The 27,976-nt window shown below is 38.4% G+C and overlaps 2 protein-coding genes across 3 annotated transcripts in view; one reads left to right on the top strand and one right to left on the bottom strand.

Annotated features, from left to right (window-relative positions):
* The first annotated feature begins 268 nt into the window (after positions 1-268).
* Positions 269-11,260, top strand: sspn (sarcospan (Kras oncogene-associated gene)). Its single transcript, XM_051657250.1, has 3 exons — positions 269-849; positions 6,695-6,781; positions 9,003-11,260. The coding sequence occupies exons 1-3, from the start codon at positions 595-597 to the stop codon at positions 9,360-9,362; spliced, it is 702 nt and encodes a 233-aa protein (XP_051513210.1). The 5' UTR covers positions 269-594; the 3' UTR covers positions 9,363-11,260.
* A 3,654-nt stretch (positions 11,261-14,914) lies between these two features.
* LOC127417299 (inositol 1,4,5-trisphosphate receptor type 2-like) overlaps positions 14,915-27,976 on the bottom strand; it is a 115,937-nt gene continuing 102,875 nt past the window's right edge. For both annotated transcript variants that reach the window (XM_051657225.1, XM_051657226.1), the window contains 2 exons: positions 21,045-21,206; positions 14,915-15,710 (listed from right to left, as the gene is read on the bottom strand). In XM_051657225.1, the coding sequence (XP_051513185.1) occupies positions 15,627-15,710; positions 21,045-21,206 (246 nt within the window). In that variant the 3' untranslated portion in view covers positions 14,915-15,626. The remainder of the gene's footprint in view (positions 15,711-21,044; positions 21,207-27,976) is intronic.

Here is a 27,976-nt window from a genome sequence, read left to right as displayed (position 1 = left end):
TGCACACAGGTCACATAACTTCATCAAAATCATGTGACTGACTCCAGGCTGTTCTGAGTAGACTGCACAGTGTGTGGCAGGACTCAAGTACTCGCCCACATGTCCGCCAGCAACAGGAAGTGTTTTTGCCAATGCTTGACATTAACAGTGCCCCCCTTGCACTCTGTAAAATCCCTTTTTACCACTGAGTTTCAGGGAGTCGTTGTCGTGTGTTGGAGTCCCCCCTTTATGTCTTCCCTCCCCTCCCCTCCCCTCCCCTCCCATCTCTCCGTTTTCTTTCGTCAGCTCTGTTCTGTTCTATATGTGGCTCTCACGCTGCTTGTGGAATCTGCTCCAAATGTTTTCCATATTAGTTCAGAGCCCTGTATGTTTTCGAACAGCAGCACTCGAGCAAGGTTCACACAGAGCGAGGGCTCCAGTGAGGAGGGAGGGAAGGGCAGGGCAGGGGGTGGCAGAGAACAGTCAGGCTAAGGAGAGCAAAAGAGGCACCAAGCAAGTAAGAAAAGAAAGGACAATAAGATAGAGGGAGTGAGCAAGAACTTCCAGTTGGCCTCAAAGGAAGATTAAGAACCTCAGCCCAAGTGACGAGGAATTATGGGGTCTGGGAAGAGTCCAGTGGGGTCCTCTGGAGGAGGCAACGCACCCCCTGGCAATGGGAAGAAGGGAAAAGCAGAAACCGGAGGCCCAGCGGTGGAGGAAGCCCAAATGTGTTGTGGTTGCCGTTTTCCTTTGCTGGTCACTCTTCTACAGCTTCTGCTGGGTATCGCGATAGCAGGCGTGGCCTTCCTCATGATGGCCATTAGCCCCTCTCTGCTAGCTAGGGAGACACCCCACTGGGCCGGCATAATTGTAAGCAATATTCTTGCTCTTCATCATCCTCTTCCTCAACTCCCGGCATGCCTTGTTTACTTTTGCGGGGCCATGCATGAGGCCATCTCACCAAAAAACCTTACGGATCCATTGGCCACACGGCCATACTGTTCATAAGCATACTGTTTACATAAACAGTAAGCATGTTCATGAGTATGCTGTTAAAGAAACTAACAATTCTGTGTGTCAGTGTGCATGTATTCTAAGTTTAAAAATAACATTTTATTAAGACCAGTAACTACATTCAGAACATATTAGATGGAATTCTAAGTAAAGCTGATATGAAGATCACCAAAAGAATGTGTCATAGTGTAAGTAATCTGCACTAAAGATAAACACCCACAAGTGCTAATCGCACTCTGAAAGTGGTCTGCGGTTATTTAAAAATAATTTACACCTGAATAATTTTCAAACTGCTGCTTACCTTTGCTCCGAAAAGTATAAAGCCTGTAAAGACTAAAAAACAGATCGGAAGCTTTAAAGTTAAGTAAACAGACATGAAAGTTTAAACGTGTAACAATACAATATTGAAAGCAAATGACTTACATTACCAGGAGGTTCCTCAGCTTCATTCTAAAAATACTGCTGTTGTTTGTTTGCTTTGACAGCTGTTAAAAGAATAAGTCAAGTCAATACCTTTACAAACAGACGAAAACGTCTTTCAAGGATTCAAGCCAGCTGTGTACAAAGGCTGGGTATTGACATGCATGTTAAGTCACGTAGGCAATATGACAAGAGAACAAGAGTGCTTTAAATATACAGTGTCTTTGCATGCATTGACTTTGGAATGACATGCAGTACATGGTTTTACATTAAAAAATGCCAGATGTGGTTTCCAGAAATAAATAAAAAAACTATGTAACCATGTTTCAGGCATGTCATTTTGTTGCCTGTTTATTTTTCAGTTCACAGCCTTATAGATCATTAAATTATTTAATGTTGTTATACCAACCTACTGGAACTACATAAATCTGTGTTGCACTTTTAAAAGTATTGTTAACCACCATAGTGACACAGGTGGTAAAACAAAAGACCACATGATGACTTAAATTTCATCAAGATTGGCCTTTCAAGGCGCAATGGACAATTAATATATAAAGACAGTGCACAGTGTCACTCACACAAACACAAAACACCATCAGGGTAACACACGTGGTACTAAAATAATGCAAGAAACATTAACTAAACATCATAAAATTTTTACCTAAAACACTGCAATGCACATAACTGATCCAGTATCAAAAATACAATGAAATATTAGTGTTTCAATAAAATATAATCATATGTAAAGGGTCTTACAGGGACTTCTGTGAACACCCAAATATTGTTTTTCAATGTAATTTTAACAACAGTTTACCATAAATGTACATACAGGTGCATCTCAATAAATTAGAATGTCGTGGAAAAGTTCATTTATTTCAGTAATTCAACTCAAATTGTGAAACTCGTGTATTAAATAAATTCAATGCACACAGACTGAAGTAGTTTAAGTCTTTGGTTCTTTTAATTGTGATGATTTTGGCTCACATTTAACAAAAACCCACCAATTCACTATCTCAAAAAATTAGAATATGGTGACATGCCAATCAGCTAATCAACTCAAAACACCTGCAAAGGTTTCCTGAGCCTTCAAAATGGTCTCTCAGTTTGGTTCACTAGGCTACACAATCATGGGGAAGACTGCTGATCTGACAGTTGTCCAGAAGACAATCATTGACACCCTTCACAAGGAGGGTAAGCCACAAACATTCATTGCCAAAGAAGCTGGCTGTTCACAGAGTGCTGTATCCAAGCATGTTAACAGAAAGTTGAGTGGAAGGAAAAAGTGTGGAAGAAAAAGATGCACAACCAACCAAGAGAACCGCAGCCTTATGATTGTCAAGCAAAATCAATTCAAGAATTTGGGTGAACTTCACAAGGAATGGACTGAGGCTGGGGTCAAGGCATCAAGAGCCACCACACACAGACATGTCAAGGAATTTGGCTACAGTTGTCGTATTCCTCTTGTTAAGCCACTCCTGAACCACAGACAACGTCAGAGGCGTCTTACCTGGGCTAAGGAGAAGAAGAACTGGACTGTTGCCCAGTGGTCCAAAGTCCTCTTTTCAGATGAGAGCAAGTTTTGTATTTCATTTGGAAACCAAGGTCCTAGAGTCTGGAGGAAGGGTGGAGAAGCTCATAGCCCAAGTTGCTTGAAGTCCAGTGTTAAGTTTCCACAGTCTGTGATGATTTGAGGTGCAATGTCATCTGCTGGTGTTGGTCCATTGTGTTTTTTGAAAACCAAAGTCACTGCACCCGTTTACCAAGAAATTTTGGAGCACTTCATGCTTCCTTCTGCTGACCAGCTTTTTAAAGATGCTGATTTCATTTTCCAGCAGGATTTGGCACCTGCCCACACTGCCAAAAGCACCAAAAGTTGGTTAAATGACCATGGTGTTGGTGTGCTTGACTGGCCAGCAAACTCACCAGACCTGAACCCCATAGAGAATCTATGGGGTATTGTCAAGAGGAAAATGAGAAACAAGAGACCAAAAAAATGCAGATGAGCTGAAGGCCACTGTCAAAGAAACCTGGGCTTCCATACCACCTCAGCAGTGCCACAAACTGATCACCTCCATGCCACACCGAATTGAGGCAGTAATTAAAGCAAAAGGAGCCCCTACCAAGTATTGAGTACATATACAGTAAATTAACATACTTTCCAGAAGGCCAACAATTCACTAAAAATGTTTTTTTTATTGGTCTTATGATGTATTCTAATTTTTTGAGATAGTGAATTGGTGGGTTTTTGTTAAATGTGAGCCAAAATCATCACAATTAAAAGAACCAAAGACTTAAACTACTTCAGTCTGTGTGCATTGAATTTATTTAATACACGAGTTTCACAATTTGAGTTGAATTACTGAAATAAATGAACTTTTCCATGACATTCTAATTTATTGAGATGCACCTGTATATTGACTTGTTAAACATAATATAATTTTCAGTGTTGACTAAAGGTAGGCAAATCTTACTTTTTACTTGTACTAATATATATATATATATACACACACACATACACACACTACCGGTCGTTCTTTATTAGAATTTGTTTTCACATTTTAGAATAATAGTAAAGTCATCAAAACTATGGAATAACATAAATGGAACTATGGGAATTATGTTGTGACTAAACAAAATCCAAAATAATCAAAACTGTGTTATATTTGAGCATCTTCAAAGTAGTCACCCTTTGCCTAAAATTTGCAGACATGTACTCTTGACATTTTCTCAACCAACTTCTTGAGGTATCACCCTGGGATGCTTTTTAAACAGTATTGAAGGAGTTCCCGCCTATGTTGGGCACTTATTGGCTGCTTTTCTTTATTATTTGTTCCAAGTCATCAATTTCAAAAATGCTTTTTTTTATTTTTATTAAATTTTAGATTTATAATGAAATAAATTAATATAGTGGCACAATTATATTTTTGTCTACAAAAGTAATTTCAAACATTTAAGCATATGCCTTCAGATCAAAAGATTTTTAAGACCATGAGAAACATTTCGGTGAAGTGTTTCAAAACTTTTGACTGGTAGTGTATATATATATATATATATATACACACACTGGTGGCCAAAAGTTTGGAATAATGTACAGATTTTGCTGTTTCAGAAGGTAATTGGTACTTTAATTCAACAAAGTGGCATTCAACTGATCACAAAGTATAGTCAGGACATTACTGATGTAAAAAGTACAGCACCAACACTGTTTGAAAAAAGTCATTTTTGATCAAATCTAGACAGACCCCATTTCCAGCAGCCATCACTCCAACATCTTATCCTTGAGTAATCATGCTAAATTGCTAATTTGGTACTAGAAAATCACTTGCCATTATATCAAACACAGTTGAAAGCTATTTGGTTTGTTAAATGAAGCTTAACATTGTCTTTGTGTTTGTTTTTGAGTCACCGCTGTATGCAATAGACTGGCATGTCTTAAGGTCAATATTAGGTCAAAAATGACAAAAAAGAAACAGCTTTCTCTAGAAACTCATCAGTCAATCATTGTTTTGAGGAATGAAGGATATACAATGCTTGAAATTGCCAAAAAACTGAAGATTTCATACAAAGGTGTACACTACAGTCTTCAAAGACAAAGGACAACTGGATCTAACAAGGACAGAAAGAGATGTGGAAGGCCAGATGTACAACTAAACAAGAGAATAAGTACATCAGAGACTCTAGTTTGAGAAATAGACACCTCACATGTCCTCAGCTGACAGCTTCATTGAATTCTACCCACTCAACACCAGTTTCATGTACAACAGTAAAGAGAAGACTCAGGGGTGCAGGCCTTATGGGAAGAATTGCAAAGAAAAAGCCACTTTAGAAACAGAAAAACAAAAAGAAAAGGTTAGAGTGGGCAAAGAAACACAAACATTGGACAACGGATAATTGGAAAAGAGTGTTACGGATCTTAACCCCATTGAGCTTTTGTGGGATCAGCTAGACTGTAAGGTGCGTGAGAAGTGCCCAACAAGACAGCCACATCTATGGCAAGTGCTACAGGAAGTGTGGGGTGAAATGTCACCTGAGTATCTGGACAAACTGACAGCTAGAATGCCAAGGATCTGCAATGCTATCATTGCTGCACGTGGAGGATTTTTTGATGAGAACTCTTTGAAGTAGTTTAAGAAGTTCTGAAAAAAAAATAAATAAAAAAAAAATCAAATTGTAATAGTACTTTTTCACATTATTAATGTCCTGACTATACATTGTGATCAGTTGAATGCCACTTTGGTCAATAAAAGTACAATTTTCTTTCCATAAGAGCAAAATCTGTACATTAGTCCAAACTTTTGGCTGCCAGTGTATATATATATATATATGTGTGTGTGTGTGTATGTATATACTGTATATTACTGTAGCATTTTAATATTCTTTTCTCAAAGTTTTGAAGATTTTTTTAATGTATTATATAAAGTACATAAGTTAGTTAATTGTTCATGGTGTGCCTTCAAGCATGACACTGTGGCAAGTTTTTATAATCAAGACTTTTTGTAGAATGTTAATACTCATTTTATCTGACATCACAGTATTTATAAACAATTTGTATGCAGACATTTCATCAGGCAAAATATTTTCTAATGTGGCAATATTGTGAAGCAATGTGTTTATGAGAGGCCTATGTTGTTGGATACACACATTCAAACTCACACACAGTATCGAAGTGATGAGGTTGATCTCAAGATCAGGCCTCACGAGACCTCAGGAGAAAAATGCTTAGGTCACCAGGACTACTCCAACTCTGCCTCTCCGCTTCAGAACTTGGGAAAAACAATCAAATTAGATACCAGACGTTAGTCACAAGACTCCAACCATGTGAGAGAAAGATCAGGGAATAGAGAGAGAGACAGAATAAAAAAGTGAGATAAAGTGCATGAGAGATAAAGATATCTTGGAGGGTGGGGGGGTCAAACTATTCAATTTGCAATGGCAGTCAATATATTATCAGATGACAACTGAATGCTGAGTTGCACAATGCTGATTACAATAAGGGTTATGGGTGGTTCATGACAAGCCTAGCAGTCACAGAACTGAGGAGGCCTGCTGCACTGCAAATGAGATTAGAGCAATCCAGTAGACTGGTATCTGTTCATAAATTGGCAACAATGGCAACATTTTTCAACAACAGATTGTAAGATGAACATGATAATGGTGTTTGTGTGGAGGCCGCTGGTTAAACTGGTTCAATATGCATGCATGATGTTTTCAAATGTGATGCAAGATTTGGGGTCTGAGTGACAGCAGATCTATTAAAAATCCTCTGCATTGTGTTTTGCAGATGTGTGTGGTGTCTCTGTTGGGATTCATTCTCTTCTGCATCACCAGAGTACCTGATGAGAGAGCGTCAGCACAATTTATCACAAAGGTGAAACAGGAATGCAGCTATTGCATAAATTGTTAATTGCAATTGCACATTGCTGTTATTTGTAAATACATGTCAAATGGACTTTGTGCACGAGTTGGTTACATAACACACAGTAAGAAAGTAACACTTTATTTTTATTGCAGTTTTAAAGCAGTGTTTGCAAAGTGCTTTATAGAAGACATACTTATATTGTGGCCCCAGAAAGTACATGGACACTTTCTGGCACACTTTAAAATGTATGAATGTCTTTGCATTTTATAACACAATATCAAACCAAGAGGCATTTAATGTAAAGACAGATAGCACAAGCATACTTTTCCAGCAAAGCATTTCCTAAAAAAACAAAACAAAAACAAGGTTTCAGATTATATTATTATTAATATAATTTAATTTAAATGCAATTATACCATTAAAACAAAGGGTATTTGGACAATTCTTGGTTGACAAATGTTATTAGAACATACCCAAATTTAAAATACTGAACTACACCTGTGGTTACGCTGCTAGAGCATCTGTGTGAACTTGAGGTGGACTAACTTAACACATCCCCTAAAAATCACCTTAGACCCAGCTGGTTAAAATGCATTGCAAAAATCGTCTATAAAAGTGAACTTCTGAGAAAAGCTCTGGCGTAATTTATTTGCAGATGCCACTTGGTTATATTATATTTTGTTATCTTATGCAATGCAATTCATACATTATAAGTGTGGCTTAAGTGTCCACATACTTTTTGGGGCCACTGTACATAAATGTTCACATACATACATTCATACATATGGCATGAGATACAAGAAACTGACAGAGTGAGAATAAAAAAAACAAAAAAACAAACAAACAAACAAACAAAAAAACATCTGAATAGTATGAAATAAGAACAAAATATTCTACTAAATAAAATGCAAAACCAAGTATCAACAATGTGGATATACTGTATAGTTGGTTTAGCTTAATTCAATTGTTGATAGTAGTTCCACACAATACAAATGAGTTTCCTTAATATTAAATTAAAATGTAAGCTCTACTCAAATACTTTGTGTAGTGAAAACCTAAATGACTTGAGTTAACATAACTCAAAATAACCAATGCTCAAATAACTCTGTTGAACCTCGCAGCTTGTTGCCAACAAGCCCAGAATAACAAGTCTCCTATTTGTTTAATTTTGCATAGAAATATATTAAAATGAAACTTAATTTTAAAATGTAATCTCTCAATTCAGTCCCATGAAAGCATGCTGGAAAATATAAATCCCGTCCGATTTAAGTAATACATAAATCCAACAAATAATTTTCACATAGTCCAAACACAGCTGTATTAAGTAAACATAGATAGATTGTACACAATGAAATTGAGTTGAGACCAAATGCTTAATAATTGCGTTGCATTAGCTCATTTTAATTAAGTAAATTGAGCAAGCAGTAAAAAGTGATGGAGTGAACACCTCCATTAGAAGTCTGAATCCATTTGAACATTTCATAGCAATGTGATCATTTCACTTTTTGATAACTTTGTTGAAAATCACTTCTCATCTCAAATAAAAATGTATGAAGTTGATTTTAAGTGTACTGGTTTGGTATTTTCAAATACCAAACCAGCTTTCCCTCTTTTTTCAGAGTATCCGGAAGCAGGTCTAGAATGAAATAATTATTTTTATCAAAACTGTTCTTTAATTAGACATCCCGTTAATATTTAATGGACAATTGACACTGGCAGTCAATGAGTCTTCAAGACACATCATTCAGCTTAACTGAACAAGTATATAGACATTTTAGCCTATTTAAACTTGTTAATTTCCATTCATTTAATCCATTTAAAAATTAGATTTCAGGTCATGCAAGTATGCAGAATTTCCTATTAATCAAAATTATATCAGTGCCCCTGCACCTACGTATTCTGCAAAGCACTGCTTTGCCTTAATGGGATAATTCGCTAAAAAATGAAAATTCTATCATCATTTATTCACCCTCATGTTGTTTTGAACCCAAATGACTTTGTATCTGTGGAGCACAAAAGAAGATGTTACAATGTTAGCATATTTTTCCATACAATGAAAGTGAAAGGTAACTGAAGCTAACATCTCATTTTGAGTTCCAGGGAACAAAGAAGGTCATAAGGGTTTGGAACAACATGTGGGTGCGTGATTGATGACACAGGTTTGATTTTGGGTTGAATTCACCCTTTAACCATTAAAAACAACTCTAGCCACTCTCTCACTTCCTTCCAGCTCCTCTACTTCCTCCTGTGCACAGTGGGGCTTGTCATCTCCGTGCTGGTCATCGCCTTCCAGTGCCACCACTTCGCCCTTTCTAAAGGCCTTACCTGCGAGGAAATAGGAGAGGACTGCATGTGCACCCTGGACCTTGAAGATCCTATTGCCCGTACCTTTAACTACAGTGGTGTGACAGACTGCAGTGCCATCAGGAGCACACTACCAATGTACAACCTTCTGCAGATGGTCCTGAACCTGGCTCAGGCCATTGTCTGCCTGGTGGGGGCCTTCATGATATGGAAGCACCGCTACCAGGTGTTTTTTGCAGGGCTACAGACAGGATCCCCCTCTGCCCAGCAGTGGCAGAAAGTTTAGGGCACTGAGAAGTGATCATGTGGCGTGTGGGAGTGTTTGTGCCTTTAGGAAGGAAACTGTTTGCTGCAATATCTGCCCCAACGGCATGCGATTGAGCAATTGATTGAGGCTGTGTTTGTACTGCAATACTATACAATTGTGGAGATTTTTTTAAAGGTATTTTTCTACATTAGCTTTTTGAAATTTTCCACTGATCAATGTAAACCATCTTTACGTGTGCCACTGCCAAGGAGGGTATTTTGTTTTTATCTCTGAAACTAGTACATGATGCAAAACGAGACCTGTCATTTCAGGAAAATGAGCTGCACAATCTGTTGTTGTTTCTGCAGTGGTAATGATACAGTCTGCACAAAATTTCATTTAATCACCAGTCATAATTGTCTGCTTAGTCAAAGAAAAACGCATCAATGTGTAATCATTTCATCTAAAACTGAAATTTTATGCTGTTGATGTGCAGTGAGCTTCAAGCTTCTTTTCAATGAAATGGTATATTTGTTAGACAGTTGCTGGGTTTATTGCTAATACATCTTAATCTTTAAAGCTGACAGGAATGGTGGGACTTTGCAAAAACTTTGCACCCACTTCAGATACCCCCACTGTTCCAGCACAATGTCCCTGGTTCTTCTTTCTCTGCTGGTGCTCTTATGTGCAAATTCTTTTTTTAAATTAAGCATTTCTTTTGCTTATTATTTTGCTTAAGTGTTTTTATTTTATTTTATTTTTTTACTCAGATTCATAGCCACAAGGAAATTTTGTTGACTATTGCCTTACCATGAGATTAAAATGTAATTACTAGTGTTATGGCCTACAACGTGAATTAAAATATTATTTTATATAGAAAAAGGTGTAAATTAAGCTATCTTATATATACTGTTATGTAGTGAGAATACACACAAGCGTATGTGCTAATGGCCTGTCTTAAATCGAATAAGATTTCTAAAGTACGAAACAAAAATATCAAATTATTGGATACAGTACTGCTTTAAGAAAAGAACTGCTAAAAACACTGAATAGCCAAATAGAAATGAAAGGTGTGTCCAGTGATGAGACTGGCCAAGCTTGCGGACTGAAGTCACAGCTCACACAACCAGTGAACAGCAGCATATGAAGGACTGGGGGAGTTTAAAGGGGTTCTTGGACAAACAGCAGGTCACTGCCTCCAGCTACATGAAACTGAATAAGTCTTTTCCCTCTTTTTTTTTTTTTTTTTTTACATTTTACAATGTAGCATTTGCAATAGAAGTCTAAACCGTATTTTGAATTTGTAGCATAGTAAAAATTAAACAAGTGTTAAACTTGAAAACTAAATCAAAAATGCAATAAGCTCTGTGCTCATCAATTCATCATTGTCAATGAAACTTGTACCCAAAGCATGATTGTTAATTAGAATAAGAAGAGAGCTGATTACGGGTGTTCAAAAGTCATGTCTCTTCAAAGACATCCATCAATCTGGTGTTTGGAAGAGATACAACATGATGCTTTGGCACGGGAGAAAACAAAACCAGCCCTAAATGAATGCTTTATATGACTCATCTTTCCTGTGAGGTGATTTCTAATAAAAGACATTTACATAACTCTCTTCCTCATCCTCAAATCGCATGTCCTTTAAAATTGATTAAGTGAATTACATACTTTTTTTAGTTTCTGCCATGATGTCAATGTGAAATAATCCTTCATTGTATCGTTTCTGTGTATCCTATCTCTAACACATTTGATCAAATAATATTCATATAATAATATTGCTATTACATTGCAACTACCATAAAGGAAAACTTTCTCTTGTACTTCATAAATAATCAATTTCCTAGCAGTGTAAATCTCCTGAAACCTGTTAAAAACAATTTAAGAACATTAAAGAATAATTACTGTAATGTGAAAGAAATTATACCATACTGATTAAACTCTAAAGTATATAAACATCATCATAGTATTTGTCGTTCTGCATTTAAATTTTAGTTAAAAATATTTTAGTATTTTTTAATGTAATAAATTCAAAATTACTGTATTGCAGTAATGAAAGTCTAATGAGAATCACCACTGAGAATAATGGGAATTACACACAACACACACACACACACCTGTTATTTCATTAATATGTCAATGCTACTGTCCTAAATGTCTTTAATATTTTATTTAGAACACATTCCTGCAGATCTTACAGATCAGCTCTTTCTTTACTCCAGAGTTTCAGTGAAGTCACTTCTCACACTATTAGATTAAGCAGGAACGCTGAGTCAAATGAAAAATCCCCCTCTTATTCCCTGTGCTTTTGGGAAAGAGTGCGGCATGGGTGATCCGTTGCTCGGAGATGTGCTCATGTGACAGATCTCATCTGCTCTCCATCCTGCCAGCATGACAACAACACACACAATCACATGCAGGCACATCACATGCAGAAAGAAGGAAGGTATATTTAGATTAATGACTGTTTATGCTGGATGTTGTTCACAACATTTGTTGTCCCTCATTGCCCCTGCGCACTCCTCTTTTATTGAGCAGCACGATATAATCTTCATTCATGAAAGACAGTGTATGTGCACTGGCCTTGACACAAGTGTTTCTAGTGGAAGGATAAATACAGTAGTGATCAGTGTTGATAATGAAACAAAACCTGTTCATTGAATAACTAGTATATCCATGACTATTGCTGATTGTTCCAGTTCGATATCGGAAAGGGACTGTTTGCCAACCAACGAGCGATCATCAGTGTGAGTGGGGACAGTTAGTGAGAGTGGCAACTATCCATCTAACAGTCCTCTTCTCCCTGATGGAGCATTCCAGAAGTGCTGGACTTTCCCTTGCTTAGTGACAACTGTGAGCTATATGGAGCTGTCTGAGGCTAATTTTAAACAGAGTTGAAGCACGAGATTCCCTAGGAACTGGGGAGGGTTATCTACCCTAAACAACAAGGAATACTATATCTAAAGCCATCAACTGATGTTTTATTATGGAGATATTATCCTACAACGTTTATCAACATCTGTCACAGATGCGCTTTATGAGACTTTGATTTCAGCCAACTCTTTTTATTGCTGGCAGTCATTGATATACAGACCTATTATCTATATCTAAAATGATCAGGCTGAAATACGGTTGATATGATTTTATTATATGTTTTTACAGGTCTAGGTTTGTCACGAACAGTTTAAAATCACAAATAATTGACTGAATCAAAACAATCACCATTGACCATTCACTGCTTTATCTTTTTCTTCAATAACAGAAGAAATTTAGTCTAAAAATACTCTGTCAAATGGTCAAGTTCCGGTTACTCTCTAGAGTATACTTGACGTGTGTAAATACAAAAATACAAACTTAGATGCACTGCAGCTGGCAACAGTGGTGACATAACTGACATTACATCTTTAAAATGATTTAAAAGATTTAAAGGACATACATTTTGGTCTATTTCCAACCCAAAGTGATCGTATTGCTTAAGAAGACATGGATTAACCCACTCGAGTCATATGGTTTACTTTTACGCTGCCTTTATGTCCTTTTTGGAGCTTGAATGTTGTGGACCCCATTGACTTACACTGTATGGACAAAAACACATCCTTCATCTTTCAAAATATCTTTGTGTTCCATATAGGAAAGTTTGACATGGCATTCATTTTTGGGTATAATTTACATTTGAGTTTTATATGATTGCTTCTATTGTTCCATCGACTGTTTTTCACCCCAACAACCTTAAGGCCCCTGCACACTTCCTACGAATTTGAAATCATAACAGATCCGTAGGTGTTACCTGGAGCTCCACCTACTTCGAGGCGGACAGCTAATTCAGTTTACGTTGTTGTCAATTAAGATCAGTCGTCATGAACTCACTGGCGTGCAGTTATTAGCGAGCTGGTGCAAACTTACCTACATCTGTACTATCGTTCGCTTAGATACATTTTTTCAAGAACATGTAATGTGGGGGCCTGGGTAGCTCAGCGAGTAAAGACGCTGACTACCACCCCTGGAGTCGCGAGTTTGAATCCAGGGCGTGCTGAGTGACTCCAGTCAGGTCTCCTAAGCAATCAAATTGGCCTGGTTGCTAGGGAGGGTAGAGTCACATGGGGTAACCTCCTCGTGGCCACTATAATGTGGTTCTCGCTCTCGGTGGGGCATGTGGTGAGTTGTGCATGGATGCTGCGGAGAATAGTGTGAAGCCTCCACACGTGCTATGTCTCCGCGGTAATGCGCTCAACAAGCCACGTGATAAGATGCGCGGATTGGTGGTCTCAGACTTGGAGGCAACTGAGATTCGTCCTCCACAACCCAGATTGAGGGGAGTCACCAAGCCACCATGATGACTTAGAGCACATTGGGAATTGGGCATTCCAAATTGGGGAGACAAGGGGAGAAAAAGGGGAGAAAAATCCCCCACCCCCCAAAAAAAACAAAAACAAAAAAAAAACAACAACATGTTATATGATGGTTTTTATTAGTCTACAAAATAAATCAAACCTATTCAACTGCTTTAAGGTGCCCATTCACTCTTTTGTTTTATATGCTGCTTCACTCATGTGCTGTCTGCAGCCGGAAGCCTTTCACACATCTGCCCAAAATAAGATATGCCTATCATCATTCTTTTGTCTGTATTCTACCCATTAACACTCTTTTATACACACATCTTTGCAGTAGTATCAGTGTCATCATAAATTACAATAACAGAGTGTAATCAGCACATATTATGGCTATGTATAGCGTGTTAGCGGATTAGCGCCATGAATTCAGAACGTAAACATTACACATCTACTGCAAATATATAACCTCAAATCATCGAGTAGTTAAAACAGCTTATTTTACTGATCTCGTGTGAATTCTACTCATAGAATGAGCCATGAAGTCATTGATAACACATTTTAATGTCATATTAGTCGATAGTTTGGCCTGAATGTTCGCAAACAGTATATGGTTGCTCAGCTGTTTTGAACTTTTTACCTCTGATCGAAGGACGAAGAAGAACTTCACAATAAGTGTGCTACGGCCTTAAATCAGTTTCCAACAATGTTCTTACAGTATTTCTTGTTTTATCATTTAAAACCTAACAAACAATTGTTTGTGTGTGTGTGAAATGTTTAGCTTGAAAGAGTGCTTGTGCTATCTTTCTTTAGAATAAATTCCACTTGGATTGATAATTTTGTTCTCTAATGCAATGACATTGATACATTTTTATGTGTGCAAATGCTTTTTGGGGCCAATGTTAATGAAGAGAGTGGAGTGTAAGCAGACCATAAGCTCTCATACTCTGCAGACCTGTTTAACTCTGCTCTGATATTGATGATATATTTTCTGTTTTCCTCCTTGAAAGTGTTTTTTGGAAGCCACTGATTTTAAATACTGTATCTTGATTTTTAAGCATATTTCTGTTTGCAAATTGCTATTATTTTTCCCACCAAAACTGCTGTTGTGACGCAGTTCAGAGTGACATCTACTATTATAAGTAGTTTTTACCAACTTTAGTAAAAAATAGTTATTATTTAGTTGCTTTAAACAAACGTTGCATTTCTGCTACTACAAGTCTCTGGAGGCTCTGACAGTTTTAAATGTACACACAGTCAAACTAACCATTCTAATAAACAAATATAAATTCTTTATTACTTTCTGTACAACTTTGTAAGGCAGGCACAACAGTGCTTTTGCAGGGTAGTCACATTTATGACTTAAAATACAATGTAAAAATCATCATGTGAGAGGTAAGACTAGAGTTGGGAGGGTTTAGGTGTTTGTAGGAGACACATATAGATTCAGATGGTCACATGATTATGAGATGACAACGTTTCCAGTTTTATATCTTTCATCAAAGGAATTTTAAAGGACAAGCCAGCAATTTAAAAAGAAGTTTGAGACTGTATAAAGGCATTTTATCTCTCCAGTTATTCCAGTGCAGAAAGTCCACCTTGAGTTACAGCAAATGACGATTAAAATATGAAGGAGTTAATACTTTAAGATAAAAAACAGACAGCCCTTTCAAAGGCAGTCTGAGTTAAATAGGGAGCAAATGGACTGCTGTTCCAATGCCCAGAACAATACTGGTAATAAGTACAGTGTTTCCACAAAAATAATTTCCAGAAAGAGAAAACAACATGCACTCTCGAAAGAAACCACTTATGTGAGATGACACCCAAGTCTTTAGTAATCTCTGATCATCTAACAGAACAACTGTCATGTCATGATATAATGTGATGTCACCATGAGTGTAGTGTTGTCCATGGTGTGAACATCAGCATGTGTGTGCGAATGTGTGCTCAAGGATGTAATACTGTAAGGCCATCCTCAGTGTGCAGGGGGCATGTGATGGTTCATCTGCGATGGTCCCAGGAAGCCCAGTCTCTGTTTAGTCTTCCTTTGCTCTGTCATCTGTACATGTGCATAAAACACACACAAAACAAAGAAACCATTTCAGTCACATTTTGAAATTCCAGCTTACTCTTTAACACAATGTTACATAAGTAGATATCTAAATAATAGACAATAAGGGCCGAAACACTCTACTCAACTATGTGACCCAAATCCTTTTAGATACGTAAGCTTGACCTCTCGTGTTACTGCATTCTGAAATGTGAAACTAGTGACATGGAGTTAAACTATCATCATGTTAAAGGAATAGTTCATCCAAAAATGAAAATTGGGATTTTCAATCTCAATTAGACATAACCTAAAGGAATTATGTACATCATGATCATACAACAGCATGTTCCTGAGTTCATGTGTGAACTTGCATTGTTCATGGTGAGAATTTGCACAGTTTTTGCTTTTGCGAAATATAAGCGTGAGCCATTGTGTAAAAGCAGTGAAAAAGAGTGCTATGGCGGAAGTCACAATTTTCACTTCAAAAACAAACAAACAAAAACAAAAATGTACAAATGCAAAATGACAAACATTTTGAGTTGTTTCTCACCAAAACCTTTCGTATGCCTTCAGAAGACTTAGAATATCTTGCATGAGTTGCTTGGACTATTTTTTCAGTGTGACACTTTTGGATCTTTTTTAGCTTTAAATTGAGTCACTATCAATTGCCATTGTATTGAAATCAGCGAACTGGACATCCTTTAAAATTCCTCCTTTTTTGTTACAGAGAAGAAAAAGTCAAATGGATTTAGAACAACATGAGGGTGAGAAAATGATGACAATTTTAATTTCTGGGTGAACTGTTCCTTTAAGAGTGTACAAAAGTATTTATGTAGAGCATAACTTCTTTTTTCATGGGTCTTTGTTACTTTTCCACCACATAGGGTTTAAACCAACATATGCCCTTTTTTGAGATTGGACTAGTAAGTTAACAGCCCTACACCAGGAAAAAATGTGGATCACTGTGTGCAACACTGAACTGGATAGAGGCTGTTTGTCTGAACACATGACAAGTTCAGATTTCGCCTACTTGATCTGAGCCTGGCTAGTGCTGAGAGGTGAGGAGGATCTGTTTAATTAAGCCTGGCTGTTGAGAGAGAAATCACTTTAATAAGTTATTTAACATCCAGCACTGCCAGGAGAATTACAATAAGCCCACTTCTCGTGACTGCCAGGAATTATAAGGACTGTTTGTGTATGTGAATGGGTCCACCCTTATTAGTCTACCATATCTGTTGTGGTTTTGCTAAAAGGGTAACATCATACTGTTTTTGTACCAAAACAGTTGTAATTTATTATAAACCGACCATATTTTACCTTCTCTCTGACCTTTAGAATTAAACAGTCTTTTGCTGCAGCGCCTTTAAAAAAAAACACTTTCTTTGCATGTAAAATGAGCAACATTGCTGTCAGGTTCTGTATGTACATATTTTTTTAACTGCCCTATCTGACTTCAACAGCCTCTTTGCAAAGTCTTTCTCATATTGTGACAGATTCATAAAAACAACTCATGCTCTCTTTCCCTTACACTGGGATCCTTCAGAATGCAGAGTTGTAGGTGCTACACATCAGTAGAGTAGTCTAGGGCATATGCAGGTATACACCATAAGCCCACCTATCTTTCTTAGGATTTCACGTATGCCCACCTAAAATGAGTGATGATACGTATGGCCACGAGAACAACAAGTAGGCTTTTCCCCTGGAACTTTTTCAATCTACTAACATGATGCTGCAGCACCGTTGAGCGAATGTTTTTTTTTTTTTTTTTTTTTTTTTTAAAGTGTACAGAGATTCTCTCTAAACGTGCACAGAGCTGAGGGAGTGCAACTGATGACCAGTCAGAACGTTCATTTCAGACACGATTGGATATTTGCTAACCAATCATATTTTCCATTTCAGTAAGGGGTGGGACATTTCCAGTGTCTAATGCTGATGCACAAGCATCCCTGGAGAAACTATAATTTGCACTGTAAATGTATTTCCCTGCTATACATACATATATATATATATATACACACACACACACACAGTGCCTTGCAAAAGCATTCAGACCCCTGACCAATTCTCTCATATTACCAAATTACAAATGGTACACTGAAATTTCATTCTGATTGATATTTTATTTTTAAAACACTGAAACTCAAAATCAATTACTGTAAGGTGACATTTTGTTGGGAAATATTTTTATGAAAAATAAAAAACTGAAATATCTTGCTTGCATAAGTATTCAACCCCCACACATTAATATTTGGTCGAGTCACCTTTTGCTGCAATAACTGCTTTAAGTCTTTTGGGGTACATGTACCAGCTTTGCACACAGTGACAAAGTGATTTTGGCCCATTCTTCTCGGAAGATTTGCTCCAGGTTGTTCAGGTTGGTTGGGTGATGCTTGTGGACTGCAATTTTCAAATAGTGCCACATATTCTCAATAGGATTCAGATCAGGACTTTGACCTGCCACTGTAGGACATTTATATTTTTGTTCTTCAGCCACTCCATTGTTGCTTTGGCCTCATGCTTGGGATCATTGCCATGCTGAAAGCTGAATTTCCTCCCAAGCTTCAGTTTTTTAGCGGACTGAAGCAGGTTCTCTTGCAGTATTTCCCTATATTTTGCTCCATCCATTCTTCCTTCAATTCTAACAAGATGCCTAGTCCCTGCTGATGAGAAGCATCCCCACAGCATGATGCTGCCACCACCATACTTCACTGTAGGGATGGTGTGTTTTGAGGCATAGGAAGTGTTAGGTTTGCGCCACACATAGCGCTTTGAGTTTTGGCCAAAAAGCTCTATCTTGGTCTTAACTGACCACAAAACCTTCTCCCACATCGCAGCTGGGTCACAAATGCTTTCTGGCAAACTCCAGATGTGCTTTCAGATGGTACTTTTTGAGTAATGGCTTCTTTCTTGCCACCCTCCCATACAGGCCAGCGTTATGCAGTGCTCTTGATATGGTTGACTGTTGCACCATTACTCCACTCCCAGCCACTGAACTCTGTAGCTTCTTCAAAGTGATTGTTGGCCTCCCTGTTTTTTGTTGTTTTTTTATATTTCCCAACATAAAACCAATGTCACCTAACAATAATTGATTTTGAGTTCCAGTGTTTTAAAATAAAATATCAAACAGAATGAAATTTCATTGCACCATTTGTAATTCAGTAATATGAGATTATTGGTCAGGGGTCTGAATACTTTTGCAAGGCACTGTATACGTATGATATATACAGAAAAACTGAGTACGGTTATATATATATATATATATATATATATATATATATATATATATATATATATATATATATATATAATAATTTTTATACACTGTATACTGTATATACATTTAAATGTAACTTATGCATTTAAACTTTGTGAAAATGTTATTGCACATAGTTTTTGATGCTCTTTTGATGCTGGACAACTGTGTCCCGAAATGATATCAAACTGAAAATTGAAAACAATTTCACTATACACAGAAAAGCTCATCATAGTACACAAATAAAACAAATAACCATTCATTCTTTTGTAGGCTATACTTAAGCAATATCACACAAGCAAGAGTGCAATATGGCTGTCCAAGCGGGGTATTCCTCTTTATTTTGCAGTAGCCGGTGCGCAAGAGTCATTCACTATAGAAACCGCAGTCTCCTCCGCCATTTTGAACAGTATTTTCTTTCCAATGTGGAAACTCCGGTAAGTAGTAAGCACCTTGAGTTCTGTAATCAATCAGTCTGTTGTGTCTCTTAGCTGTGATAAGCCGTAATGCTGAAGTTGTTCGTTTAAAGCCGTTTAAAGCTATTTCCTAGCTTTAGCAGTGTAGCAGCGATCATGGAGTGCTGTTGTATGTAAACTGTGGCCGACGCAGATTCACTTCACGTCACCAACTGGCTCATATTACACACAAAAATGATATTTTGACACCACGTGCTGGCTAACATATGTAATGTAAAAAACAAATAGATGTAAAAAGAGACACATAGTGTACAGTAGCTCTTAACATATGCACTGCTCTTACACTTTAGTTTAGAATGGCACGAACACAAGCGGAGTGATACACACACAGTGAAGCGTCCAAGTGCTGATGGTGTCAGACCATCAGTGCTCATTGAACGTCTCTCGTCCAATCAGATTCGAGGACCGTAACGAACTGTTGTATATATGGTAATACTAGATAAAGTGTTAACTTGAACATTACTACACTCATATTAGCTATACAATGTTTAAAAGTTTATTGCGTATTATGTATGTATTCGTTTATTAATTAGAGTACTTATAAAGTATTAACAATTTTCATAGTTGCCTAATAAAAGGAACATTCATGACACCTATTAATTTAAATACATATTTAACATCAAGTTACCATGGTTCTTAGTAGTGTAGCCTACTGTACACCATGCCAACAAGAAACATTCCCTGATATACATTTAGTAAGTTCACGTGGGACTAAGTGTAATAAATAAATATATTAATTTTAATATATTAATTTTAGAGACCGGGTGCATGGTTTTTTGCAGTATGTCCACCTCTTCAGACACTACTACACCACTGCTTCACACTGTCAAAAACAGCTCAAGCTTTGGCAAACATTCATATGTTTTATTTTTATATTGTAAAATGTTGTTTAAGAATAATTGCATCCATCCATCCATCCATCTATCTATCTATCTTCTCATTTCCATTACCTGAAAGTTACAGTATGTTTTGATAGTCCATCAAACTCCTTTTCCTCAAAAGAACAAGAACAATTTGCTTTAATGGTTCTGCATCAACTGTTTCTTGCTCACCGTCCCTGGATCTGTGCTGATTCTCAATGATTATGCAAGATTTTAATTCCTGTGTGTTTACGTCCAAGTACAGCACAGTTCAACTCCATGGGGCATCAATTTCTTTTCTAATGTCATCCTATTAGAACCCAAAGCTCTCCCTTTCTGATCTCTCCCTGTGTCATGTGAACTGATTAAACTGTTTGTGCGGAATCACATGTGGGCCAGGCAGATGATGGCAGTGATCCGACACAGTGGAGTGGACCCGGAACATCTACATGGCCACAGGGCACTGCCCCACCCCTTCGCTGACGCACTTCTACAGCAGGGTCTAATAGTCACACATCAGAAGCCAAAAAAGGAAGAAAGGGAAAAAACGGCTGTTTTGCTCAGTGTAGGCACTGGGCCACTTTTTGAACATTGACTGGGTTTTTGTGGCTCATCTGGTAGAGCATGGTGTTAGCAACACCAAAGTCATGGGTTTGAATCCCAGGAAACACAAAGTGGTCAAATGTATACCTTGAAAGCTTTGTAAGTCACTTTGGATAAAAGCATCTGCCAAATGCTTAAATGTAAATGTTACCTGTTCTTTAAGTTCAGCAAGCTGGCTAGACAGCTGCATCACTAGTGTGGCAGTGGTGTCCAACCTCTCCTGCAGTGATCGTATCTCGTTCTGTTCGCTCTCGCCCTCAGAACTCACTAAAGACATGGCCCTCATCCGTGGAAACCAGTCCAGATTCTTCTCCTGAAGGAAAGAGAGAAATACGAATGGTACTTTGCACAGTTTAAAAACATCTATGGGTGCAGATAGTACACATAAATAGTCCAGCTCCCAAGTTACAGCACTGGTTGATTCAATCAACCACCATCCTTCAAATGAGACATTAAACCGAGGTCCTGACTCTCTGTGGTCATTTAAAAATCCCAGGGCACTTCTCGTATAGATTAGGGGTGTTACCCCGGTGTCCTGGCCAAATTTCCCCAATTGGCCCTTATCAGTCATGGCCTCCTAATAATCCCCATCCATTAACTGGCTCTATAACTCTACTATCTCCTCTCCACCAATAGCTGGTGTGTGGTGAGCATACTGGCGCACTAAAGCTGCCGTTGCATCATCCAGGTGGATTCTGCACACTGGTAGTGGTTGACCAGTATGTAAAGCGCTACGTTCATTCGTTCATTCATCCATCCATTCATTCGTTTGTTCATTTATTCAATGTTGCTGTGTCAGGCTGGTCAGGATGCTCAAAAAAACCATGTTTTGTTTAGAGGTCGACCGATTAATCGTTTTTTCAGATTAATCGCACCGATATCTGCTTTTGGAATGGTTATCGGTAAAAATCCTTGATGATAGCTCGCCAATCTTTTTTTCTTTTTCACGATTACACGCTTATTAATTTGGGATGTTATAAAAAAAGACACATATTAAGACATTACTGAACACTTGTTTTTATAACCTTTGTTGACTGTTAAGTTTATACTGATTTGACTGACAGTGTGCCTATAGAAAAGAAAAAAAGGTCTGTTTTTTTATATAATAACAATTATGACAGACAGCAATCGCTTGATGATCTACTATTCATGAATGATGATCTGCTGTTGATGAATTACTGCTCATACAATATTTATTAGACCATATGACAATGCTTCAGTGTTTATATTGTAGTACATTGTAGATGATTGTAGATGATTGTAAGAATGTATCTTTTGGTTTCTGTATGTGTTTGTGTGAGCTGGGAGTACAGACATTTAAAAATCCCCATTGTATTTTGGGTTTCTTTATATTTGAAAGTCATGCATTATGCCTCGGTTCTTCTCTGGCTATAATTGGGATTTTATTGATTTTATTCATTTTGGACTCTCGTTGCTTCTATGTTTGTGTCAGTCACAGTTAGGAAATAATATTTTTAAATTTAAAATTCAATTTTTTTTAACATTCAATAAATCGATTTTAAAAACTATTGGCCAATTAATCGGTTATCTGCATTTCCACCACATTAGTTATCGGTATTGACAAAATCCAATATTGGTCAACCTCTAGTTATTGCTTCACAGACCCATAGTGTTTACACTGCTGAGGGAAATCAACCTACAAATGTTTTACTTGTAGTTGTCTCTGCGTATTATGCGGGATAGGAGACAATTTAAATCTTCTGATGATCAACTTCACTAATGGACTCCTAGTAAGCTGTTGGACGACTATTCAACTAGTTAATCATCCTCACCCATCCCTGTTTGGGATCTGCTTTAATTGCTGTTAGCTGAAGAACATAAGAATATAAGCCCGGATGCAAAGATAATTCTGAAAACAGCAAGTAGCCGTGCAATTGAACTGCAGGCTGAAATGTTTCTTTTTCATTTCAGACAACAACAGTGAGTCATTACGCTTTGTAAAGTGTGTGGGCCTACACAGCAGCTCACGAACAAGACATTTGTTTTTTTGCCTGTGTTTGCTGTGTGTGATTAATTGTGTATATGAGTTTATCTAGTCTGGTATTGGGGGGTATGTGTGAGATAAGTAGGGGGTAACAGTGCAGTGGCTCATCAGATACAGTTATGTAAGGTGCTTTTCACAGTCAGCCTGACAGGAGCACTGCAAGGTGCACACAGAGTTATGTTTAGATGTTCACTATGTTTAGAGGTGGGAAAACACCGCCTTCCCTTCTTACACAGGAAGACTTGACGCCATGTGGAGGCAAGCGGCTGTTTATATATGCTTACTCTTGTCAGATTAAATGACCTTGCTCCTCCCAAACCTAGTTTATAAAACTCCATTTCAGTAGTTCACAAGTTAATGTAATCCTGCTTAGAGGATAGTGTAAACGTGTGTGACATTCTGGGCAAAGGGCTCGAGGCTTGACCTGAGCTTGAATACCCCCCAAAAGATGCCAGCAAAACGGGGACAGCAAGCTGTAGTCTAAGGATTCTTGTGTTTGAGCTGAGATTAAATATATTGTGAAGTCTCTTGTACCCCCCAAAGGAATGTAAAAAATGAGGTTACTTATTTCACAACGAAAGTGCTTCTGTATTTACTTATTTTGTATTCTTGCATTATAATTGCTTCATACTTTGCAATCTACATCACCTGAAGCTGTGAAAGTTTAGAGTGCATCTGGACTCTGAGCTGTGTAATTCTTCCTCTCCTCAGTCAGGCGCAAGCTGCAGTGCTGCTCTCGCATGTCATCAGAGTTTAATGTGATCTCATGTCACGTTAAATGAGATCAAACGACTATTTGACAACGAAATCTTTTGTTGTCAATGTTTTATATTTTATTTTATATTTTAACAATCGTTTCAGCCCTGGTTGAAAATGAAAATTGGATGCCCTCTTTTGGTATGATCTGTTTTACTCTGATAAGGTATCTGATTGTCTCATGGTCTATGGTATGGAGGTCCGAAATGGTGGGATGGATTCTCGGGTCATATTTTGCCGTGGTTCTGAACATCAGAGGAAACCGAAGAAAGCGAGGATGAACATTGCATCTAGTGTTTTTGAGGTGTTTGGAGATATGTAGCCCTGACGGAGGGTATTTAGACATCCGATGAGCAGGTCGATGATGAGAGGAAGCCTAATATCGGTTCTGGTGGGTTGGGATTTGTGGATACCCTTGATGAGAAGTGAGATCTGGGGATGGTTTATTGAGGAGTTTTTTCTGAAAATTTCTTTATAATAGAAATGGATGCTGCTTAGGTACCCCTTGATGGTTCCTGAATGGAGGTTTTTGCATTGGTTGAGATGTGAGGCAAAGGAGGATATGGACAGGGTTGTGAGGGTTACTTTTGAAATGTATTCCACTACAGATTACAGAATACATGCTGTAAAATGTAATTTGTAACATATTCCGTTAGATTACTCAAGGTCAGTAACGTATTCTAAATACTTTGGATTACTTCTTCAGCACTGGTAGATTTTTTCACTTGTTTTGATTATAAAAACTCTGCCAGTACAGTAAGACAAAATACACATGTTAAAATACATTCTCTAAGTATAATATAAGATATAAATATAAGATATTTAGGTCTGAAAAACCTATTAAAAATTATTATCAAGAATATGATTTTTTGCCCTAATATCAAAAAGTCTTACTAGAAAATAAGAAATGATGATCCAACGTGAATTTTCTTGATAAAAAAAATATGATCGTGCCTGGTAACTTGTGCATGTAAAATGGCTAGAAATAGCATTTTAGCTTAGCGTAAAGCTGACAATTTACACAAGGTTTATTTCTATTTCTTCTGCTCCAAACTTACTTCAAACTTACTTCTCTGTCTGCTCGTATGAATGTAACACATCATAAGACAGTGTTTCACCGCTGTTCAAATGCACTTTGGATCGCATCAATTAAATGTTTAAATGTTTTCCATCTGAAAGGACTAAATATTAAATGAAACAAATGACAATAAAATGCAAAGTAATCTCTTCAGTAATCAAAATACTTTTTGAATGTAACTGTATTCTAATTACCAATTATTTAAATTGTAACTGTAGTGGAATACAGTTACTTATATTTTGTATTTTAAATACGTATTCCCGTTATATATATTCCGTTACCCCCCAACACTGGATATGGAGAGGAGAGAAAAATCAGGAAATGGCAGGTTAATTTTTTAAGAATTTCCACGCCGTCCCGCAAGTTTGGAGGGTTCGGTGGGAAACAGCTTGGAGGATGGAATCTAGGGAAGCTTGGTGAAGGATTCAAGGGGGTGATTTATGGAAATTTCAGTTATGAGCAAGGAGGAACTGGGGTTGGTGTCGGGTTCACTTCTGGGGCCAAGGATCTGAATCTCTGAAAGAGATAACGAGAGAGAGAGAGTGTCAGCAATCTGATTCTTTGCTCCTGGAATGTGTTTAGCTTTGATGATAAATTGGTTATAAATGGAAATCAAAATGAGTCACCTAAGAAATAGCGATATTTCTGGTGAACAAGATCTGCCTTTGTTTATGGACTATATGGTGGCTTGGTTGTCGCAGTGAACTAAAGTACTTTTGGATGTCCATTCCGACCCCCAGAGGGTGGCTGCTACTATGATGGGATACAGCTCGAACAAGGCAGAATATTCCAAATGAGAAAGGGAATTTGTTATTTTGGGGGCCCAGGATGATGCAAACCATCAGCCCTGGTAGAAACCGACTGATGGGGCTATGTCGGTGTACAATTGGATGTCTTCTGGTGATGTGATGAAGATTGTGAGGGCGAGACAGTAAGGAAACCGTCGATCAGGTGGATGAGGTAAGGCACGGAGTGACTGTTTAAGAGAATCCAGCATATTGCTTCGGATAGCATGTTAAATATCTTGGGGCTGCTTTTGCAGTCAAAAGTGAGTCGGACGGAAAGATAGGATTTGTCATTCCATTGTACACCAAAAAGGTGCCAGAAATCAGGGTGCAGGGCTTTTTTTTGAATGCTGCAGTGATGTCAGCTTTAGCGAGCCATGCCTTCCTGCCTACTTTTTTAATCATTCGTATGGCTTGGTCAAAGTCATGGTAGTGGAGGGAGTATTCATCGATTGAAATCAGGTTATTAATACTTGGGTGGGGTCCGCCATGGGGGGCTGAGAGGTCTATGATGAGGCATTTTTTCCCTGAGAATTTCCTGGTGGCTACTCCGGAGGTTTAGTGAATGGGCCTATCGTGAAACCTGATTTAACAGCTTTATTTAGAAGGTCGTCGACTACTTGAGGTTCAGCGAGGGCTGATTGCAAGTTGTGACAGAAAAGATTGGAGGTTGGCAGACTCTCTAAACCGGGATTAAAACAGTGTTTTATTCCGGACAATAATACTGCTGTAAAGTTGACAGATCTTCCTTTTTGATCCTTGATGTAGGAGTTTGATGAGTTGCTGTTGGGTTGAGGGACATAGTTAGTTGGCTTGATCGCTGTAGCGACTGGTTGGGGGGAGGGTGTCACTGAGGGGCAAGAAGTGGTTAGGTGCTCGGTTGACCTGCAGATGGTGCGTGAAATACTTTTACATCCTAAAAACACCCGGTTATGGAGATCTTGGTCTAGCGCTCTCCAATATTGGCACTGGTTCCACTGCGAAAATCTGGCTGCACATTTGGCTGAAAAAAAACTTGTGATATATAAAGAAATGGCTTACGCCATAAGAGAGCGATAGTTCAGCGATAATGGAAAGGTAGTCATTAAGCTCACGCCATCTGAGGAAACGTGGAGCAAATGATGTCAGTAAAATGCCTGAAGGCGATGCAAAACTTGGCGAAAATGAGTGTGCGAGAAGAGCTAGGGGAGGGGTTTTTTAGACAGACTGAGAGTTCACCGCATTCTATGGTTCTAATGGTTGTGCTGTTTGGGATTGCTGTCAGTAAAGAGGAGAGATCTATGTCTGCACCTGCGAGAATTTGAGAGCCGAGGTGACTGGAGACTGGCAGGGGTTCTGAAGCTGCAGCATCAATGAGGCAGGGGTTGAATGAGGGAGGGCGAGCTGGAAAATCTGGGCTGGGTGAGAAAGGATTCTGGAACGGATTTGCTTGCTGAGGCAGCCTCGTGCAAGGAACGGTTCCAGGGTAGGGGAAAAAAGGAAGGTAGGAAGTAGGGGGGTAAAGTGAGGAGGGGTCTGGGGTGGAGTTCGCCAGCGGAGGCAGCCTCATGTGGGAATCCGCTCCGGCGGCCCATGGATAGGAAGTAGTAGGGGGGAGGATGTTAGCATGAGTAATGGATTGTGTTGGAAAAACGGAGGCATTTGTTGTGGTAGCTTGGAGAGGAAGAGGAGACGGCAAAGGGAGTTCAGCGGGGGAGGGGATGGTGATGCGTGTTCCGCAACTGGAAGTTCTGCACAAGCGCCGAACTTCCGTGTTTACCTCTGGGTTAATGTGACCGCTGGAGCTGGATGTCTGTGATGAAATTCCATGGATTTCTGTAGATTTTTGTTTGAGGACTGCCGATTTAGAGCGTTTAGCAGGTGGAGGAGAAGTTGGAAGGGCAAGTTAATCGCCACTGGAAGTTGAGGAACAGCGTTGGGAGAGACAGAGATGATCCTGAGTTAGATGGGCTGTTGTGGGGAGTCTGGAGTGATTGAAAGTTCATTGTCAGAAGGAAACAGTTCGATTTCCTGAGACATCTTCAAGTATGGGTGGGGCGTAATGCTGGAAGACTCGACACTAATAGCTAGTGTGTGGTGGGCATTCTGGCGCACTATGGCTGCCATCGCATCATCCAGGTGGATGCTGCACACTGGTGGTGGTTGAGGAGATTCCCCCATACTATGTAAAACACTTTGAGTGCCTAGAAAAGCGCTATATAAGTGTAAGGAATTATTATTATTATTATTATTATTATTATTATTACACAATCAAGCAATAACACACAACACAACCTCACAAGGAGACACACTTGTGCATGTGCAGCTTCTGACTATACACACAGCGCTTTTCTCAGCTATACAATAGGGAAAGAGTCTTTCCAAGAAAACCACACTGGATAAACACCCTGCTCCTCTGAGAAAACAGTACACGAACAAGGTCAAACCCAATTATGTTAACTTCCCATCAAAACCAGGAC

Source organism: Myxocyprinus asiaticus, chromosome 26 (genome assembly GCF_019703515.2).
Source record: "Myxocyprinus asiaticus isolate MX2 ecotype Aquarium Trade chromosome 26, UBuf_Myxa_2, whole genome shotgun sequence".
NCBI classification, from domain to species: domain Eukaryota; kingdom Metazoa; phylum Chordata; class Actinopteri; order Cypriniformes; family Catostomidae; genus Myxocyprinus; species Myxocyprinus asiaticus.
The sequence above is the reverse complement of the archived record's forward strand: the minus strand, read 5'-3'. Positions and strand labels throughout refer to the sequence as shown.

Coding starts and splice junctions, on each gene's coding strand:
- sspn (XM_051657250.1), top strand. CDS start 595: ATGGGGTCTGGGAAGAGTCCAGTGGGGTCCTCTGGAGGAGGCAACGCA. Junction 850..6,694: donor CCCACTGGGCCGGCATAATT/GTAAGCAATATT, acceptor TGTGTTTTGCAG/ATGTGTGTGGTGTCTCTGTT. Junction 6,782..9,002: donor CAGCACAATTTATCACAAAG/GTGAAACAGGAA, acceptor ACTTCCTTCCAG/CTCCTCTACTTCCTCCTGTG.